General features: G+C 23.8%; 3 protein-coding genes across 14 annotated transcripts; 2 read left to right on the top strand and 1 right to left on the bottom strand.

Moving 5' to 3' along the window:
- The first annotated feature begins 182 nt into the window (after window positions 1-182).
- Window positions 183-14,383, top strand: LOC122858380 (GTPase-activating protein skywalker). Of its 12 annotated transcripts, none has more exons than XM_044161246.1 (11): window positions 183-777; window positions 3,846-4,321; window positions 4,394-4,582; window positions 4,650-4,921; window positions 5,461-5,595; window positions 5,663-5,881; window positions 7,236-7,265; window positions 9,703-9,789; window positions 11,923-12,081; window positions 12,159-12,388; window positions 12,604-14,383. In XM_044161246.1, exons 2-11 carry the CDS (start codon window positions 3,949-3,951, stop codon window positions 12,743-12,745), a joined length of 1,836 nt encoding a protein of 611 aa, XP_044017181.1. In that variant the 5' UTR covers window positions 183-777; window positions 3,846-3,948; the 3' UTR covers window positions 12,746-14,383. The 12 variants fall into 12 exon arrangements, with proteins under 12 accessions (XP_044017181.1, XP_044017180.1, XP_044017179.1 ...); XM_044161245.1 differs by having other exon boundaries at window positions 183-813; XM_044161244.1 differs by having other exon boundaries at window positions 183-1,305.
- A 2,202-nt stretch (window positions 14,384-16,585) lies between these two features.
- Window positions 16,586-17,128, bottom strand: LOC122858382. The gene is made up of 2 exons (XM_044161257.1): window positions 16,916-17,128; window positions 16,586-16,777 (listed from the first exon to the last, which is right to left on the bottom strand). The coding sequence occupies exons 1-2, from the start codon at window positions 16,988-16,990 to the stop codon at window positions 16,691-16,693; spliced, it is 162 nt and encodes a 53-aa protein (XP_044017192.1). The 5' UTR covers window positions 16,991-17,128; the 3' UTR covers window positions 16,586-16,690.
- Window positions 17,129-18,445: 1,317 nt separating this feature from the next.
- LOC122856554 lies at window positions 18,446-22,433 on the top strand. Its single transcript, XM_044158231.1, has 5 exons — window positions 18,446-18,450; window positions 19,857-20,409; window positions 20,511-20,564; window positions 20,655-22,058; window positions 22,425-22,433. Exons 1-5 carry the CDS (start codon window positions 18,446-18,448, stop codon window positions 22,431-22,433), a joined length of 2,025 nt encoding a protein of 674 aa, XP_044014166.1.
- The last annotated feature ends 367 nt before the right edge of the window (window positions 22,434-22,800 follow it).

Genomic DNA, 22,800 nt, shown 5'->3' with positions numbered 1-22,800 from the left:
AAAATTTTCATTATTTGTATAAATTTCTTTATAAAAAAAAAAAAAAAGAGTCAACGAATATTACTGCACATGACTCAGTGTCATGCGCAACCGACTGTGATTAATTGATAAAGGTATATTTCCAAATGAATTACCAAGAAAATCGATGAAAAAATAATGAATTTTATTTCATCATGGTAAAGCAGACATCGCGGCAATTGTCAAATGACTAGAGGGCTGGTTCGGTATATTCTCCCCCAAATTTAATTACTCCAAAAAAGGGAGTAAAAAAAAATAAATAAAAACAAATAAAAAAAAAAAATAAACAGTCTCTGTTGTGTATGTGTCAGTATGTGAGTAAATTTTACATGTCAGTGTCTAAACTCTAAAGCAACAAAATAATACATGAAGACAATCAACCAAAAAGAGCATGTTATAGAAAAAATCAGAGAAAAAAGATATAATCAATTTGTTTCTACGGTTTTTTCTAAACACAAATGAGCATAATATTTGTGAATAAAAATAGATGATAATAATAAAATTATAAACAAAGTGTAATTGTAAATAAAACAGTAAGCAACTCATCAATACACACAGTAAAAAGTTGGACAGTGTCATCTTTCGCAGTAACATTTTGTATCGCGTGATACTCTAGGTGGGGAGACAAACAAATTAATTATAATTCGGTGCAGTGTTTTTGCACGATACGACAAGTCTACATCTACATATAAAAAAAAAAAAAAAAAATAATATATAAACGTGAGAGATCAACACGCACGCCTGCAACGAAAAAAAAGAGTAATATTTTTTTTTTTTTAAACACAAAAGATTGAGGTGTGTATTATGTGCTGTGTGAATAATATTTATCCGTCATTGTTGTAGCTAAATGTCGTAACTACATTGATATCATTATATACATTTACGCCTTTTTGTTACTACAAATATATATATAATAATTTAACGTTAGTGGTGTGTTTAGTTAACTTGTCTCTTGATATATTGGTGCTTGACGAATAATTTTTTTTTTTATTTTTTTTCCTTCAAGTTTGCGTTTGTAATTTAGTTTCATTGCGCATGAAGTCGACAAATGAACAATAAATTATATTGAACAAGGAAATAGTCTGTTTTGATCTAAAAAAAAAATTTAATTTTTTTATTTATTTATTATTAATAATATTAAATAACTTTGTTTTTTTTTTTTTTTTGGGAATGGATTGATGACTGTTTTATGAATAGATCAATCAACTATTTCAATGGACATTATTAGATATTAATTTTGAAAATTGAAATATAATTTTTATTTGGATACATTGGAGCTTGCTTGCGGTAATTATAAATTTTTAATTATCAATGAGCTTTATTTATGATGTTAAATGTTAGTCAAGATCAACGATTAAACAATTTGATTTTGGTGGCTTTTGATTGTCGTCCCTTTTTCATTGTTATAAATTTTTTTTTTTAATTTTCTGACATGTCCACTTTACTCCTCTTTATTTTTCACGCAGTCTCTATCAATTTTATCTTGTTAATCAAAAACTATGTACGACATTCAGCTGTACTAATGGCAATGTCAACTAACATTACACGCGTAACATTCTCGACCTTAAATATATGGATTTGTCATGGCTTATTTCCACACACAGTTCATTTGCCTTTTTTAAATTGATTCCTTTTTTTTTTTTTTTTTAACTGCATCCTCATTAATATATTTTTGTATTATTTTTATGGAAAATTAATTATTTTACACTGTTATAATGTAAAGTTTTAGTCAAGTAATAAGAATAAAATTTTTTCTATTAAATACGCCCGGATGTCAGCATTCAGTCTAGATATGAAGATCATTCTGTTTAGAACAGAACAAAAATGTTGGCAAACATATTGGATAAATGCCATCGTTACACCCGCGATTTATCATTAATAATGCAAAAAAAAAAATTGACAATTTGCCCATTCATACGTGAATTAAATTATTATTATTGTTATTATTTTTTAATAATTCGACAAGAGATTGAGTATGAAAAATTTCGAAATTTCAGCTGTGCTGATTTTTTTTTTTTTTTTAAATCATTTTTTTTTAATACAGTCATAACATCTAGATGTCAATTGGGATTGTCAACGTAGCAACAAAAACAAAAATATAATTTATTTAATTATATCAACAGCGTAATTTATTTATCACGAAATTTTTTTTTTTTTTTTATTCTTTTTGTTTATTGACTTGAAAAAAAAAAAACAAATTTAACCGAGAAGAAAATGAAAATACAAGTTTCTGAATTTTGTAGAAATATAGTTTTGAGTTTTTTTTTGGAAATGTATATAGGAATGTATTATGACATGAATTTTTTTAAAATATATTTTAATTTTTTCCGGCTTTTGTTGCAAAGTTATTTTGAATGCGTGATCCTCCCTATCAGAATTATTATGTCACAGCCAATTGTGATTTGTGACCACCACCTTCCTATCGACGTATTATTTTACCAACAAATTTACAATTATTTAAATTATTTAATGTTATTTATAAAATGCTTTTTTTTTTAGTGAAATTTAAGAGTCATTTTTATTATGCTAGTTGAGTTTGTAAATATTTTTTGTTTGTCAACTGTCCAATTTTAAAAAACGCCTTAAATATTGACAGTTTTTTTTGCGCCAATTTCAGTCAGCTGTAGTTTTTTAATTTTGATATTTATTTTTTTAAATTATAGACAATTTTATAATACAGTTTTTAAAATAATTCGTTTATAGAAATTTTTTTTTTTTACCTTTAAAAGCATTTTTAAATATAAAAAAAAATTAGTTTCGAAAAAAAAAAATCTGTAAATTGAAAGATAAATTGACAAAAAAAATAAAATCTGAGGTGATTTAAGTGGCAGATCAATTTCACTTGGAGCATCCCACACGCAGTATCACATTGTAAATAATGAGTTTCGATTACTGGCAAAATAATGATCGAAAAAAATAAAAAAAAAAAAAAAACAATTACGACCTGTTAAATTCGAAAAGAAAAAAGAAAATTATATATTTTTTTTTCAACTGAATTAAACAATTTAAAAATATATTTATTTAAATTATAAATACAAGTTTTTGTTAATATTATATTAAATATTAATTATAATTTTTGTCCTTGACCTTTTCTATTTTTTATTTCAACGAAAATTTAGTTATGTACAGAAATTTTATCGTACACGTAACTACACAAGTTGCTAATTTTAAGTATTATTTTAAATCTTTCATAGTTTATTTAAAATAAAAACATTTTTTCATCTGTTGCATTTTTAGCTTTTACTATCATCTGATTATATTTATAAATTCAGAGTGCTTTTCAAGTGATTTGAAAGCCATATAATATTTTTTTATTTTTCTTTTTCGCCAACACTAGTTTGATGTATTTTTAAAAAAATTAATAAATACGATCAAAACATACATTAGATATCAAAAATTTTTATTACAAATTAAAAAAAAAGATATTAATAAAAAGCAAATTGCTCTTATATTTTTATTTTGTCTTATTTTTAGTTGTAAAAATTACGACTCATTTAAAATTTTAATTTTTTAAATCATTACATTTTTTTTTTTTCTAGCTTTATCGTTATAATTATTAAATTAAATTTTTTTTTTACGTAGGTAGCCAGACTTTGTATTGCATTTATCCCCGGAAGAAAAAAAATAAAAAAATTATACCTAGCTTCTAAACGAATTGATGTAGTCACTTGATGTTAGATCAGCAAATATTTCTAAACTCTTGTCAATATGATGAATTAAAAAAAAAATTTTTAAATAATTAAAAAATTAATTAATCGAATATTTAGTTGATTGTTTTGCTAAAAAAATACTTGAATTAAATAAATATAATTATTGTTTGTTTTTAGATAATGAAAATTAAAACTTCAGTTGATCTTACATAGGCATCTCTACGGACATCAACATCAGTAGAGATGGCTTGTTGTGCGCCGTAGAGTTGATGATGTTGCCATGCTATTAACAACACATTCATCATCCCCGACAATAAATAATTCATCTAATATGTTGTCGGTACTTGAAGAAGAAACAAACACCGATATCGACGATGTGTTTCCACCACATGTCGATACATCGAATATTGTTGTACAACCAGAATCTCCAGTAACTAAAAAACAAACATTAAAAACATTCAATGATATTAATACACTATTACAAGCAGGTAGAAAAAGAGAAGTTAAATTATTATTACGAGAAAATGCATGGCCATTAAGTAATGGTATTAGAGCACAATTATGGCCTGCATTGTGTCAACAACATGCCCATGGAAAAAGTATGCTAGATGGTTTTTATTGGGACATGGTTAATCAAGTTTTTGGAACAACTGGTAATTATTTTATTTTATAAATATTGTATCAATTATTAAAATAAAAAATAACTTTATTTTTTTGCTTTATAGAACTTCCGGAAAAATCAATAATGCTACCACCATTTGTTGACAGTACACATTGTCTATCATATAATTTAACAAGAAAAGGACGAAGTGTTGCTGACAGAGTTGTTTCTGTTCTTGGTTATGCTTGTCCTGATATAACATATAGTCCATCACTTTATCCAATGACAGCACTTTTATTACACTTTATGCCAGGTAATTTAATTTATATTTTCTTATGTATTATAATTATATATATCAATGGATTTTTTTATTTTTGTAGAAGAAGAGTGTTATCATTGTATGGCAAGTCTTGTTGCTGCTAAAGAAAAAATGTTTATCACACAAACTAAATTACTCTATGAAGTAACATGGAAAACAGTTGAACAAATTACTAAAAAACATGTTAAATCAGCAGCTGTTCATTTAGCAAGGCATTGTTCTGGTTCAAGAGCTGAAAGAATTTACATTGATTGGATTTGGTGGATATTACAATTATTACCATTTCAACATCTTGTCAGAGTTATGGATGTGTTTTTGCACGAAGGATCAAAGGTACAATTTAATTACAATAATAATGCTAAAAATTATTTACAATTTATTTTATAATTTAATTAATAATATTGCTGTTATAAATTATCAAAAAAAGTATTGCATTTTTATTAAACGAGTTCAGGTATTTAATTATATAATTTAAAAAATTCAACTAGTAATTACGAGGTAATGTTACTTGTTTTTCTAACAATTTTAGTTGTCGAAATTTTATTAGGATAATTAGTTACTGAAGCAGCTGTGTCTTTAGTAGAAATTTTACTTTTTTTTTATTGAATTTTTCGTGTTTAGAAACTAATTATTGGGCGTGGTAAATTTTCAAGAACGTCAGGGGTTAAAATGAGTACAAAAAATACAACAAAAAACAATAACAGCTACAAATATATACATAAAACTTGAAGAATATTTTATAAAATTTCGATTTCGACTGTCGAAAAAAAAAAAAACATTTTTCTAACAAAAAAAACTTGTTGTTTTACTATTTACCGTGAAGGTTTACATTACTTTGAATTGATATTATTATTTTTTTTTAAATTTAACAGGTTTTATATCGTATGGCAATGGCTATTGTGCTGTTATTTTACAAACACTCATCATCACAAACATCAGAGTGGATGGGAGAAATAACAAAAAATGGTGTTGATGCAGCACTTTCAAAATTTAGTCGCCAAATACCGGTAAATATTATATCAACAATTAAAATATTATAATAAATAATAAAAAAATTATTTATTTAAATAACAGGTTAGCCCAGCTAAATTTTTAAAGACTGCATTTGGAATTCGCGGATTAAGTTCTGCTTACATATCACGAGTATTTTTACGTACTGAAATGTCCCTTAAAAGTCGAAGTGTATTAACTGGATCAAGATCATTAGCCAGATCCCGATCAACTGATAATTTACCTACAAGCCAATCACAAGTCAACATTCAAATGATGTCACATACTCTTACAATCCGTGAGGTAAGTTCCTCAAATATAAATTTAAAAATTTATATTATCAATTTTTTTTCTCTACAATATATTGATTCATTATTTTAATATTTTTTTTTTTCTTATATATCACGGGGATTGTGTGTATTTCTATTTTAATTAAGTATCTGATTAAAATTTAAAAAATTCAGATAAGTAATATAATGAATATTTTATAAAACTAGACTGAGTGGAAATACTGGTCTATTCAATCAGATCCAATCATTTAAATTACGTAAGAAACATGATATAACCTGATCATAAATTTTGCATAAATATACATCATTATTTTTAAAGATGATAAAAAAAAATCATCATATGATTATTTTTTTATAAGACAGTGTTCTATATGAAAAAAAAATTTAAAATTTCCCTTAACAAGATTTTACAAAAAAAAATCTTGAATAATATTTTTATAGGAATTAAAATAAGCAATTATTCAGGAAATTTTATAACGTGAAAGAAGAGGATTATTAGCTCATCGATCATGAGTGATTTAACAAAGCATTTTGCTTCAAATTTAAAATGAAAACAAGCAAAATTAATGCTGTTTAATTTGTTGATAATTAAACGATTTAAAAATGCGATAATTAATTTATAATTTTTCTCAACGTAAGCACAAAGTATCAATTGTTTTTTTCCTAAAAAAAATTTATAAACACACGGGCGTTTTTATATATTGAAATAAAAAAATCATCTGTATTGAAAAGAGAAGAGGGTCCCAGATGAGACGTCTCTGCTGAATAGACAATATTTTTTTTATATCGAAATTAAATCGTTGAAGTTGAACAGTATAATCTAGCTGTTTTAAAATGGATATTATTTGAGTTACTAAGTGATTAATGATCTTTCGGAAAATACGAAAAGATATCAACGAAAAATAATCGAATAAATGAGTTTTTTCTCGGTGAAAATCGAAACCTTAATCGTTGCTTTTTGGGCCAATATATTGCTGCTTTAATCACCTGGCTAAGGAACATTTACGCGTATTTTTTTTGCAACAAAAAATTTAGTTGCATCTTTTATTATCAATTGATAATAGCTGAAAATAAATACCACAAACACTTACACATTAATCTGTCTACTTGTTACACAATCTTATCCTAATATAAAACTTACTTACGGATAAAATTGGGCCTCATTTAGTTTAGGTTACTAAACACACATTTTGCCACTTTAATCTTAATGCAATAATTATTTTTTTAATTTTTTTTTTTTTGTTAAATTAAACTAATAACGCGCCTAAACATTTTTTACTTAATTTATTATTATTTTTTTCACACTTTTTCATTCATCTATTTGTTAGTGCGAATAAAATTTTCTCACTGCTTTAATTTGTTTTCAGAAAGAGTGCGAAGACACGTACAAAGACAGGGTATTGTATAATTAATACTTTATCGAAAATATGGCGTTTAGTTTTATGCTGCTATCTTTTGCCCTTGGACTATTTGTTTATTTATCCTGCTAGTTTGTTTTATATAGAAAATAACTCACAACACTTTCTGTTCTATTATTTTTTTTTGTCTATTGTTTCGGGCCATTCAAAAATTATACTACAGCTAAATTTAATTGAGCATTTTTCTTTCGGTCATCAGTCGAAATCATTTCGAAAAATCTTTACTATTTTTTTCCTTAGCTATAGAAATATTTTGCAATTTAAAAAAGCACATGTTTTTATGTCATTTAAATTTAATTACATGAAAATATTTTTATTTATTAGTCAATAAAATATTTGACGTCTTGAGAATTTTTTATTTTTCATCAAAAATTTTTGCTTGATTGATGCTTCACCGGAGCATGTAAACAAAATAATAAAAAATTTTTACGAACATTTTTACAATTCATTTATAAAGTATTAAAAGTCTATAATATTTTTGCCAATGTGCTTTTATAATATTTGAATGGTCTTTTCATTTTAACGTTTAACCCGCGTAAAGCTTAACAAGCAAACTACATGTTATTGTGAAAACAGCCAAACAATTGATAGATAAAGCCAAAATTGCATATAAATTATATAAAAATAAATGATCATTGATTGGCTGGTTTCACATGCCCCAAATTTTTCAGTAAATATTGTGAATATTGTTCTAGATAATAATTAAATTGAAAATAATATATCAAAAAGCTACTCTACCAAAGTACCTGCCCAAAAAAAAAAAACTACTGACGTCATATTGTGTCAAGAATAGTTTGGTAAATTCTTTGAAAATTTTGTTATTGATTAAATAAAATCAATAACTTGAAGTATTTTCTCAAAATAACTCTTCAAGGTTTATAAAGACGCGTGAATACAAAAGTTTTTCATAACGAAAAGCCAATGAGAATATATTAACTATTTAAGGGGATGATATTGGATGAGCAATAAGGGAAAAAAAGTTGAAAAACTTTGAAACTATTCATAGGGGTGCTTTTTTAATGGACGGAGTTTTGATATAGGGTGAGCTAGGGATTTGGCTTTTAGCTACTTATTACTAACATTTTACTCAGCTATATTAGAAAAATATTACTCCAAATTTTTCTAATGGTAGATAAAATATACCATCAATTTCGAAAATTCATTTCGAATAACAAAAAATCAATAATTTCTTTACTAAAATTTGTGGAGAAATATTTTTACAAATATTGATTTCGAAATTGGATTTGACCCAGTTTAACGCTTGAGGTATTTGGTTGATCAAAATTCCTGTCATTAAAAATGCATTCTTGATTTTTAAAAATTTTAATTTAAAATCAATTTTGCACACAACACTGTCACTCTCACACCTGCTATTACACACCTTGATAAATCATTAGGCAGGTCAAATGTTGCTCGTTCCAATACCCTTACCTATTACCTTTCGAAACTTGTAAAAAAGTTTACCGTAAATTGCAGATTATTTCAATAAAAAAAAAAAACAATCAAAAAAGTTTTATTTAAAAAATTATAAAGGTTTTTTTTTTATTGTTGATGCGATTACAAATTTTTATATATTTTAAATATTTGTGTTCTATAATACAGGACATTATTTTCATTATTTTTATTTCAACGGTTGAATTTTAAATAATATTTATTTACTAGAAAAAAAAGCATATAAAATTTATAAAAATATACAAAACATCAGCTTTTAAATTCGGTGATATTAAGACAGCAATAAATATAGAAAAAAAAAATAATAAAAACGGAAAAAATATAGGCTAATCAATAATTTGGATTTTACAAAAGAGGGAGAATTTAAAGGGCTTCTCGTACTATAAAATTTGTCAAGAAAAAACAACAAATCAATATAAATACTTTGTTTCACGATCAAACTAAGCATATAATTTGTAACCCTAGAGCTTGGTGTCAAATTATAAAAAAACCATTTTTGATTAATTGATGTGACAAATTTTTTTCAAGTCTTTTTTTGATGATCAATAACTTGACTATAAACCTGAAAAAAAAATTCACTGGTTAAATGTTGTTTATAAAATCCATGTTTTAGTATGTTTTATTTTTTTTTTTTTCGAAAAAAATAATCACGTAATTATACTGATCCATTTTTTCGAAACGTAATATTTTTTAAATGTGAAAAAAAGATTTTTAAATGATTTATCTGTCAATATGAAAATTTTTTAAATTTATAATATATTTTCAACGTCATCAAGTCAACAGAATAATTATGAAATGATAAACCAAATATGAATTTTTAACATAAACAACGGTCTTATATTTATTGTCTTACTGTCATGCTGCGTAATCTGGATTGGACGTTAATAAAAAAACAAAAAAAATATATAATTAAAACACAAAAAATGTGAATTTTTTGTGACGGGTTTTGGTGATGGATTGATAGGGTGCACACAGTCCTGGGCCGCGAGCACTATCAATGGGCGTATATCCCATACAGATGGTAAACTCCCAGATCTTAGATGTGCCTGATGTAAGTACATTTTCTTCGTGGAGATCCTCGATAAATTACAATAATTATGTAAATAATAGCTGGGAGAAAATATTTAAAATTTGAAGAATTTTTTTTAGCTGTTTGAGCATGTCGATATTGTAATTTATAGAAAATTATATTTCTTTTTTTTTTTCATTCAAATAGTTTGTATAATTTTTATGAAGCCGTTTCGATTGAATAAATATTTATCTGCGTAATATGCTTACTAGTTGATATTATTTGCGATATATTTTTTAAATAAAAAAAATATTTTTATATTTTAAAAAGCCATGGAGCCTGTTTGCCAAAATATTATATATAATTTTGTATTTTTGGCCAAAAAAAATTGAAGTGAATAATTGTTGACTGTCATTATCATGATCGATTTATAGTTTTTTTTTTTTTAAGGTTTTAAAATTTACGTTCTAGTTTTAAAATGTCATTATTTATACTTAAAATATTTATATATAATTTTTTTATTTTATGGATAAGAATATGTTGAATTGAATTTTATTGCATGATGCATGATTTAAATTGTTTTTGTTTATTAAATGTCTGCTTTTTTTTATAATTTTTTTGTATGAAATTTATACTTGTCGCATGTAAATTATGAATTTATTTATCTATATATTATTTTTGAAATTTTTTTGTTTTTTACACGTTTATTAATACAAAACTAAACAATTTATAAATTATTAAAAATATTTTTAATGAAAGTGTGACGATAAATTTTAGTGTCAAAGGGAAAATTCATCACTTTTCTCACTACTGATTTTTCAATTTGACACTAAAATTTTTCCTAGTCTCTTTTCCTTTTAAATTACTATTATTTTTTTTTTTTTTTACAAGTAAAAATTTAATTTATTTAGTTGTAATTATTATTTTTTTCAATCGCGTTTAGATTATTTAAATTTGAAGCTAATTTTAAAATTTTTTCGTTCTTTTTTTCAATTTAAAATTTATTATGTAAACATTGTTAATTATTTTTCTTTCAATTATGCATTTTAGTATTTTTTTACGATAAAAAAAAAAGGAAATATGAATTATAAGTCTAAGGTTTTTTTATGAAAAAGAATAGCATTGAGAAAAACTTATTATGGGCAAATCTTTTCTTAATTTTCAAAATTTAAATTAACTTTTTAAACAATGCTATTTATTTTTTTATTTGCATGACAAAATAAGCCTTTATTCTATTAAATATTTATCATACCAATTTTGATTTATCAGGGCTTTTATTTACGTCTCACTGTGTTGGATTTTTTCGCAACTAATTTTATCTTTAAACCTTCAAATTCTCTAAAAATATTAAATTCAACTTAATTTTTTTTTTCTTATTTTCAACTTTGATTATTATTATTATTTATAAATCAAATCGAATTTAGGTATATCAATTTTTCAAATTTCGAATTTTATATTGAATCGAAAAATTCCCTTTGAATTAATAATTTGTTTCGACAGTGACAATCCAAGATAGTGAGGCAAAATCCAAAGCCCTGATTTGTCATACTTATGTATTTATTCATCGGGGTGTGTTGATCTATAAAATAAAATTTTCCAGAAGTATGTAAACCCCAAATTTTTCATTCAATTAACACATGAAAATATTATTTAAATTATCATACTGAACAAGACAAACACCTCTGTAAATTTTAACACAGTTTCGAAATTTTTTTTTACCAGTATGAAAAATTAATCGAAATGTTTCTCTTCAAGTAAAAGAAAAAATATTTTCACGTATTAATTAAATAGAAAATAAATAAACACACCTCAGAATGAATAGATACATAATTCGTTAAAAAAAAATTTTCAACTCCACAAATAAAAAAATAACCAAGCAATTTCAAGTGATCATCATCAACGATAATTTTTTTCTATTCTCCATTGTAAATTTAGCGAGTTATTTTTTTTTTTTTGCTGGAGAAAAAAATGATTTATTAACGTAATATCAAATGCTGTAAAAATAAAAAATTGATGAAGAAAAATTATTCAGCATTTGATGATGCATGAATAATATGTATATCATGAGATAAATAATAAAAAAAATATGTAAATATTTATCCCATGTGTGTGTTTTAAGATGTAAAAAAATTAATAAATATTCTAATATATAATTTTGTTGAATTTTTACAATAGTTATTTACACTTTGGTCATGGCTGCCAGTGAGAATAACAATGTATCAACCAATACTACTTTATACAACTGAGGAACATGGATGTTCATTAACGACATTCTACGTAAGAGTTGAACAACACGAGCCTACATTACTAATGATTAAAACTTGCAACAATGAGGTAAAATTTGTTAATTCATTTTAAAATTATAAATTTAAATTAAATAATTTATTTATCTATTTTTTTTGTTTGATAAGGTATTTGGTGCCTACTGTTCTACAAGATGGTGTGAAAGAAATTTAAAAGATGACAAAGGACAAAGACAAGCTTATTTTGGTACGGGCGAAACATTCCTGTTTAGTTTATATCCAGAACGTGCAAAATATCCTTGGGTTGGAATGGACTCATCACACACTGATTCAAGAATGCATCATTCAGCTGAATTATTTATGGCTGCTGATGCTAAAATGATAACAATTGGTGGAGGGTAAGTGTCTTTTACAATTACCAACAATTAATTTAATAAAAAATTAATTAAGATTGGTTAATTTTTTATTAATAATAATTATCATTTCGAAATTTACGTGTAGAATTATTTCGTTAATAATGTAAAAATTTAAGCTGTAAAATAGTTTTTCTATGTTTGTTTTTTATTCGACACTTGTTGCTCAATAATAATATGTTAAAAAAATTTTTTTCCAGTGATGGACAAGCAATTTGGATGGACGAAAACATACGTTTTGGTAAAACAGATCGATGCTCGACATTCAACAATCCTCCTCTGTGTGCATCCGGTGATTTCGAAATTCGTGTACTAGAAGTTTATGGTTTTGCTGGAGCCTAGTTTATTAACATTAATAGTTACTAAATTTATATCTTGATTTATTTATTTATTATTAATTTTTTTTTTTTCAAGTCATTACTCACAATACTGCCAGTGATTAATTAAAAATGTCTTTGTCTTGTTATTATCTGTGAAAATTTAATTTAAAATACTATATATAAATAACCGTAAAAAACAAAAATGTTTAAGAACAAATTTAAAAAAACAAATGGATAGTTGGTCTCATACTTTTTTGTTTTAAAAATATGTATAACAGAATAGTATTAAATGCGTGATATGGCTTTACGGTTAACAAATGTGTAAATTTAATTTCGAATTGAGTAGTAGAAAATTTATCAAACAAGGAACAAAAGAAATATCCCAGTTTCACAAATTATTATTATTAAAATAAAAAATTATCTTCGCGTACCTAATGACTATTTAAACATTAAAAATAAAAACAATTACTCCATAATAATAAGTCGAAAAACGAATAATTAAAACAACATATTTGTCTCAACAACGAGGTGCTTAGTTTAAGATAAATTTTTGTAATAATACATACTGATTTAAATGATAATCATTATTATTTATAAATTATAAAAAAAAAAATCACATGACTCGACTTGATAAATGATCGTCTCTAGTCTTATCATGAATATCGCATGATTATGTATTATCAATTATTATAACTACTATTAACAATTAATTTTTTGTTTCATTTTTTTTCTTTTATTTTTTTTTTTTGTTATTATTGACATAATTTGGCCTTATTCCTTATTGAAGCCGGGTTTCAAGATGGATAATAATTCACATATTTATTTCAAAAAAAAAAAAAAAAGAAAATAAACAAAAAAAAAATGAACAAAATATATAAATTATTATTATCATAAATTTTTGTACATTTTTTTGTTTTTTTTTTTTTGTTTCAATTAACTTGTTGAACTCCGAATAATATATATGAATAATTGACTGAATTAATTAATTTAGTTTTAATAATAATAATAGTAATTTTTTGTTGTTGTTGATAAAGATTGAAAATTAAAATTAAACATTAAATTTTTTTTATAAATCATTAGTATTTTCAGTGATAAAATTTATTATTATTTTTTTTTGTTTAAATTTGATAATTATGTAACTAAATTTCATCAATTCATATTGTATTTGTTATTATTGTTCTCGTATTCACTCCAGTTTATTCCCGATAAAAAAAAAATAATAATGTGTATTGTATTATTGTATGTAGAATAATGAAAAAAAAAAATAGTCTCGGGAATTTTGCTTTTTGATGTATAATAAATATTAATTATAAATTACAATTACAAACAAAAATAATAATAATAAATAGCGTTGTTGTTGTTGATGTTGTTGTTGCTGTTTTCAAAATGCAAATTTCCTGACTCTAGTCACGATTATCATAAACTCGTGTACAATAGTTGAAGAAAATAATACTGAAAATTACATTTTTTCTTTTTTTTTTTTTTCAAATCAATATTTAATGTTTAATAATACATAAAAAATATATTGTGTTTTACGTTACTATATAGTTACTATACTTCAACATAATATCAATAATTTCATATAAAATTCAACTAAATTTTTATGTTAAATTGTTTTTATTTCGAAAAAGAAAATAGACGAATGAATGAAATAATAATTGTAATAGAAATGTATGATTATTTATCATGAAAAATTTAAAAATTTAATTAAAATAATAAATAATTAAATGACCGTTAAATAGACAAAACAAAAAATATAATGAAAAATATAATTTTTTAAATAACCACCTGGGAAATACTATAATCTCGTACAAATTTTTAAGTTTAAATATTACAAGATGATTATAAAACAAGTGAATGTGTCTTCAATAATATCATTTGTTTCATTATGATAATATAAAACATTATTTTTATGATAATAATGTATCAATTGTAAACACATACATAATCATCATGCAGGTCAGTGTGTGTATACACATCAAATTTTAAAAAAACCATGATGAGTCTATTACCAGGCAGTTGTTTTAAAAAATAAAAAAAAATATAAAGTGTTATTTGGACACGATGAAGATGATTAAAATAAATAAAATCAACAATCATCTACCTCGTGTTCTTGTTAAATTATATTCTGTTTTATATTATATTATATTATTTTTTTTTTCGTTTGAGATAATCGTTAGAGTGACCCAAATGTGTTGGGTAAATGAGGTATCAATATTGAATAATTATTGAACCACAATCAATTGCCAAAAATTTTCATATAAATGATGATGCAAAACAATGAACAATTTAATATTTTTAAAAATATTTATTATTGTTTTAATGTATGTCATATATTAATATTAACAAATACAGAAACTCAAGATGAGATATAAATTGTATTACGAGAAGCATCAAAATAATTTGAATTATTTTCCTGTTTAATAACTATTATGGGAAAATATTATGTACGGCCTTAAATACAATTTGGCTTGATTATATTTGTGCTAATAAACTAAAGAATTACATACAAATTAAAATAGCTAATAATTATATTGTTTTAAAATTATTGAAAATTAATTTTTAAATATTTTTCAGATTTAAAATTGCTTCATTTATGATTGGAATATTTTTTTTTCCATGTGATTTTGATTTTTTTTAAACCAATTATCAAATTAATTTTAATTATTATTAATTGGTTTTTAAATTAAATAATTTTTTGTAATTTTTCTGTTATATTGAGTTTTTTTTTTTGGATTAAATTTACAGTTTAAAATTAAATTGCAACTGAGAATCTTAGTTGTAATAAAAATAATAATGTCTAGATGATAATCATGTTAATGTTGTCTGACTTGTTGGAATTTTTATCAAATAACTATTCATCAACGTGATATGATATATTTTTAGATATTTTAGTAATTGGTCATTGAGAAAATTGATGATCGGGAAATTTAATATCAAGCCTCTTGATAGTCAAGGTTGATAAATTATATCTGGACAACTTAAAAATTTGCAAAGTTTTAAATTTTGTCGTTTAACTATTTCTTGGATTAACCAATCAAAATTTATATGCTGTAATTTATCATCATTGTCAGTCGTGCTACAATAGATCATAAAAATTATTAAATAATTTAAATTATACTTTGTATTCAAAATTGAAAATAATGAATTTTAAATTATTTTTATTTAATTTGTTAATATATTAAATTATTTAAAAAAATAGATAAATATTTTATTGCAATTTGTAATAAACTCCAGTTGTTTTTTTCTTTAACAAATTTCTTTGAATTAATATTGTTTCAAAGTGAAATAATTTTTTTATAAATTTAATATTTCTATTGTAGCTAAAATACATAACGAAAAATATTTTTTTATTATTTTCTAAAGGTTCAAAGGGTCCAACTATCAATCCCAATGTCAGGGATTGTAAAATAGATGTTGATGAATTTTTCTCCAAGCCAACAAAAATCAAGAATCAACATTAGAAATTATTTCGAATCAAAATCCTCTAATAGAACAACATTTCAATTAGACAAACAAAAAATAATTGTATTTTTTTTTCCAGGTATTTAGCTAACTTGTTATCAAAAAAAAATTGACAATTAATGTCATTAGCTCTTTTTCCACTGGTAAAAATTAAAAATGGTTTATTGGATTTAATTTTAAATTTATTTGAAATTTTGATTTTTATAAATGTTTTAATTTTTATAAATGTAGTTGGATAATTTGAGAATTACTAGCTTGTAGACAAGGTGACAAATCAATACAACTTGTAAATAGTGATTTAAATAAAAAAAAAAATACATCAATATGTCAAACAAGTATCATAGGAATATACAAAAATTATCGAAAAAAAAATAAGAACAGTAATAAAATTTGATAATTAATATCGGTAAAGTATTTATTTTTGACGAGACAAAAAGAAAATTTAGATGTTGTTACATAATTTACATCATTTGATAGGCTACATCCCGATGATTGATATTTCTTATTGAGTTGGAGTTTTTGTTTTTTTTGGTTTAAATACCAAATATGCAATGCCAAGACCCAAAACACCAAGTGTTAATTTTGCAACCTGGAATAACACATATAATTATAAATTATTATCATTGTATAAGGTAATATATTAACAAGAAAAAAAAATTACATTAAATAAAAGTTAAGGTTATGAGAGCAGTAATGAAATTTTTTTTTTTTTAAATCAATGACTTACATTTGCACGACCTTCCATTGTCGTACTGTTTAAAAATTTATGGATACCGGTTAATTTTTCACCTTCATGTGACATTTTGAAGTTTGTTATTTTATTTATTAAATTAAATTTTTATATATTATCAAGACCTGTAAATTTGCCAGGTGATTCTTTACCAAAATGACATAATAATCATCATAATAACAAATTATAATGGCGGATGCGCATGCGTATTGATATCAACTTGGAAAAATAAATAAACAACTTGAATTTTTGTAATTAATAATTATTTGTATTAATTTTTTTTTATTTATAATTTGTAATTTATTTTTTAATTTAATTATTAACATCTGGGTTGGTATTGTTGGTCAAATGTTGCGACTTGCGGGTCAAGAATGATTCACCCCAAAACGATAAAAAAAATAAAAAATTCAATCTTAAAAAATATAGAGATAAAATAGGGATACTGTATTTTTATTAATTTTCTGTAATTTTTAACACCGGTGTAATTAGGTATATATTTAATTATTTCATAAATTTAGCAATTGGTTAAATAATAAAATTATTAAATTCTGATGAAGCATGGAGTTTAACAAGGAGGGTAATCTGTGACGTTGTGTAGCTGTGTTGGAACAGGTAAGTCAGTACGTTTTTCTGCCGGTGATGACGCTAGACGCTAGCGGCTTTTGTTAGCTCAGTTAGAGATTCCTTCATTATGTAAAAATAATACAACACATAATACATTATTTATTTAACAAATAAAATTAAAGCAATTTATTTTAATAAAATAAGGACAAACAGTGTCAGTAAGAAAGATAAACTAAAGAATTAATGTTGCTTACCATATAGGTAATTTCTTTATAATCACATCAATTCTTTAAGCTTTGCTTTAGCTACTGTTTTCATTATTTTTATGATAATGTTTTTTATTAATGTTAAATAAATAATTTGGAATAAATAATACGGATTTGTATTTGTATGGTGATGAAAAAACATGCTGATGGATCTCTTTGGATTGTTGTAAGATAATTTATATCACAATTATTTTAATGATAATATAAATAAATAATTAATAAATATCATTGTTTACAGAAAAGAAAAAGAACGTGTTCATTTTTATTATTTATGCTAGATGTACATAGTAAAATTCATCAAGTTAAAAAAATAAAACGTGTTTATAGTAGTACAAAACTTTGACCATTTGATCCAATACCACTAGTTGCTGATATGATTATTGAAAATCATGGCTAATATATGTTTTGATGATGCTGATGCAACGATATTGAAACCATTATTTACTGAATTATTTGATCGTGTAATTATTGCAATCATTAACATATTGTTACATAAACAGAGATGATTTATATGAAAGTGGATTACAAAGAGAAATTTTATTTATATACTGTATAAAATTATAAACTTGATTCAGTTTTATACTAAATTGATATTGGGTAAAAATTTTATCAAAATACAAGACCCAGATGATTCAGTTGGAAAATGGAAATGCTACTATTAGACCAAAGATAAGGAATTGATGTGACCAAAGAAATTATGTGGTAAGCAGCATTAATTCCTTGCTCCTCCACCACTTCTTTCCACTGCTTGCTTATTTTTTTATTAAAATATATTGCTATAATTTTATTTGTTTACTAAATAATAAATACCAAAGACAAGCAGAGGCCAAGGAAAAAATGGAGTTCTGAAATTAATGCTGCCTATCCAATTATTTTTCTGGCTGCATTAATTCTTTTGCTCGATTTTTTCTTTGGCTATTGTTTGTCCTTGGAATTTTTCTCATTTATTTAACAAATAAAATTGAATTAATACATTATAATAAATTAAAATACCAAGAACAAGCAGTATCTGAAGAAAAAAATGTAGCTATAAGGAGTTGATAAGGCTTGTACCACATAATTCCTTTTGCTGCATTAATTTCTTAGTTTCATCTTTTCTTTAGTCTCTTGCTTGTGCTTGGTATTTTTTTTTATTAAGATACCAGCAATATCAGTTACCTATGATTATCAAATATTAAATTTAATGTTTTTAATTCATCATGATTTTTTATAAATTTAATTTTATCTTGTCTGAAATTTATCAAAACATAATAGCTATGATTTTTCAATAATCATATCAGCAACTAGTGGTATTGGATCAAATGGTCAAAGTTTTGTACTACTATAAACACGTTTTATTGTTTTTTTAACTTGATGAATTTTACTATGTACATCTAGCATAAATAAATAAAAATGAACACGTTCTTTTTTCTCAATCTGTAAACAATGATATTTATTAATTATTTATTTATATTATCATTAAAATAATTGTGATATAAATTATCTTACAACAATCCTAAAAGAGATCCATCAGCATGGTTTTTCTATCACCATACAAATCCGTATTATTTATTCCAAATTATTTATTTAACATTAAAGTAAAAAACATTATCATAAAAAAAATACCAAATGAAAACAGTAGCTAAAAAAAAAGATGAAGCTAAAGAATTGATGTGATTATAAAGAAATTACCTATATGGTAAGCAACATTAATTCCTTAGCTTGTCGGGTGCATTTTAAAATAAATGTAATGTAATAACATAATGAAGGCGAGCTACACAAAAAAATATAAACAAAAACAACATGTGACTTTGGATCTTCTTGCTACTAGCGCCGTCACTGGCGATAATGTGTACTGACTTGCTCCATTCTGTGAGCTTCAGTGAAATTCGAGAGATTACCCTCCTTATACACCTCCATGTGATGAAGGTAATTTGCTGGCATTAAATATTTATTATTTATCAGACTTGCCATCTGGTCTATATGTACAGGTTAGGGTGGACATGTATGTTGAGCTTTTAATAATAATTAAATTAAAATACGCTAAATCATGCTAAATGATGATGATGATTATGACAATGATTAATTTTTAATGATAATTTTTATTATTTTTTTTTTTTTTAATTTAGGGATAGTAATGTTGATGTTGATGGTGAAGGACAATTGATTGGACCAGTAAAAAAAAAATCAAAAGCAAAAAAAAATAATAAAAACAATAACACAAAAATTGATGATATTGATGATTTAACAATGGACATTATAGATGAAAAACTAGTTGCTCCAGTTAAACGTAAATTAAAAGTTACAAATGATAAAAAAATGAACGTCAAAGAAGATATTGTTAATAATGCAAAAAAAAATGTTAAAGATAGTAAAAAAAAAAGAAAAAAAAAAGACAAAAAAGAACGTTTAAAACGTGAAAAAGATGAACAACTTGAATGTCAAGCTGAAGCAGATGAAGAATTGGTTGTTCCAATTAAAAATAAATCACAAGAAAAAAATAAAAATAAAATTAATAAAGATTTTAAAGATGTTGATTATTTAACTGATAAAAAGGAAGAAAAAAATAAACCAACTAAAAAAAGAAAACGTGAAATGGATGTAGATAAATCAACACCAAACAAAGTTGCTCAAAATAATTATAGCAATATTTCCAAGAAAAAAAAAACAAAAAAAATCAAGGTAATTATTTGAAATTCTAATATAATAGTTGTTTCAATAATTATCAATACTTTTTTTTAATAATAATGATTTTTTGATCAATGATTGATTGAAATCAATAGATTGCTGAAGAACCTGTAACTGCAGACCCAATTGATGTCTGTAAGTTAACGAATGTAAGTTAACAATTATTATTATTATTATTTGAGTTTGATTTTATCTGGCATGTCTATATTAAATGACAATTTATTAAATTTATATTTTAGCTTTTTCAAGTATTAAGTGGTGGTATTATGACCATAATGGAAAGTGGATACTATGTAGATAAAACAAAATATATGCAAAAACTAATTGAAAAAGAAGGTTGTTATTTAATAACACGACCAAGACGTTTTGGAAAATCAGTAATGTTGGATACGATTGCTGAAATATGTAAAGGCAAAGATAGTAAAGAATTATTTAAAAATACAGCTATTGGAAGATCGCCAACATATCAATGGAAAAAATATCCAGTTTTTGAATTTAATTTTGCAAAGATATCTGCGAGAAAAGTCAAAGAGTTTAAATATCATTTAATAAATGGATTAAAAAGTAATTGCGATGCGTATAATATTAAATATGATGATGATTCTCAGAGTATAAAAAAATTATTTGAAGATATGATGAAAGGTGGAGTTGAATTAAAAAATGGCTATGAATCTAAAGTGGTCATTTTAATTGATGAATATGATGAACCATTATATAGAAGTTGTGAAAAGAAAATCGAAAATGAAATAACTAAAATTATACAAGAATTTTATTCTATTTTAACAAGTTATATTTCAAAAAATAAGAATCATATGGTATTGATAACAGGTGCTGCAAAGTTATATATGACAAAAATTTTTAATAATTCAGTTAATAATATTGTAGACATAACACTTGATAAAAAGGTAAATGCCATATGTGGTTATACACACTCTGAATTAATTACAGTTTTTGAAGATCAATTAGATAAAATGTGTCGTGAACTTAATAAAACAAAAGATAAATTATTAGTAACTTTAAAACGTGAATATGGTGGCTATAAATTTTGTAAGTTTGGTAAAGAAACAATTTATAATCCGTGGTCTATTTTAAATTTTTTTTTTCATGAAAGAATAGTCCGTATTTGGCAAGCAAAAAATCCAAATAATTTTCAAACTGTAGCTTTTGGGGATATAGAAATTATGTTACTTGCTTTAAAGGACCCATTATTTTTTGCTAATGATAAAGACCTAAGTCAATTTAATTTTGATGACAAATATGATCAAATTTCACTTGAATCATTTTTATTTCAAACTGGCCTTTTAACAATCGATAATTATAATAAAGAAACAAAAAAATACACGTTAAAGATCCCTAACAAAGAAGCTGAAGAATTACTAGAACATAGATTTGAATATAATTCTTATTTTTCTAATTTAAAAAAAAAGAATTACGGTGAATTGAAAATCTTAAAAGATAGAGATGCTAAAGTCTTCATTGATTGTTTGCAGTCAAATTTCTGTAAGTGGCCATATAATAATAAACAATGCGAGTCAACCGCATATCACATGTATCTTTGTGATGTAATACAAGAAATTTATCAATTGACTCATGAATTGATGACAGACAAAAGTCAAGATGCCTGTGAGCCTACTAGAGAAGATGTAATTGTTACTACTTTTAAATGTATGTATATTAGTCAATTAAATTATATTTTAGAGAAGCTCAAATAATAAAAAAATTAAAAATTGATTTCTTATTATTATTTTAAAGTTAAATTTTATAAATAATTCCATGACTTTCTTCTTCTCAAAAAAAATAAATTAATAACAAATGAATTTTCTCGACATAAATTTATTTTTGAATGACATTATTTTTTAAAAATATTTTAAGAAAATTTTTATTTATTTTTTGGGTCAAATTTTTAGAAGAAAAATTATAGAATTTATTTGTTGGAAAATTTTAGCGAGAAAGCTATATTGCCAAACAATTAATTAAAATTGCTTAATTGAAATTTAATTTTTAAGTAGTTGGAATAATTAGATGTATAGTTTATCTATTGTAATTATTGTTAACAAATTTTTTATTGTATCATAAAAGCATTTTTAATTGTTGATAAAAAAGTAATCTCTTTTTTCAACAATATATATATTATATCCTGGTCTCTCGTCTTCTTGAAATATATAAAACAAATCACACGTTGTGAAATTATTAACACGTGTAGTTTTTGCAAGTCGTGAAAAGATTTTTTGTGATAAATAATAATAATTAATTGTGATACACACACATCATTTTACTCATTGATATTAATTAAAATTGTTTGTTATTCTAAAAAAATTAACTAATAAAATCAGTGGGTAAATCAATAAACTAAAAAATAAAAAATAATTTATTTCATTAAAAGAA

The sequence above is a fragment of the Aphidius gifuensis genome, linkage group LG5, assembly GCF_014905175.1.
Source record: "Aphidius gifuensis isolate YNYX2018 linkage group LG5, ASM1490517v1, whole genome shotgun sequence".
NCBI classification, from domain to species: Eukaryota; Metazoa; Arthropoda; class Insecta; order Hymenoptera; family Braconidae; genus Aphidius; species Aphidius gifuensis.
The sequence above is the reverse complement of the archived record's forward strand: the minus strand, read 5'-3'. Positions and strand labels throughout refer to the sequence as shown.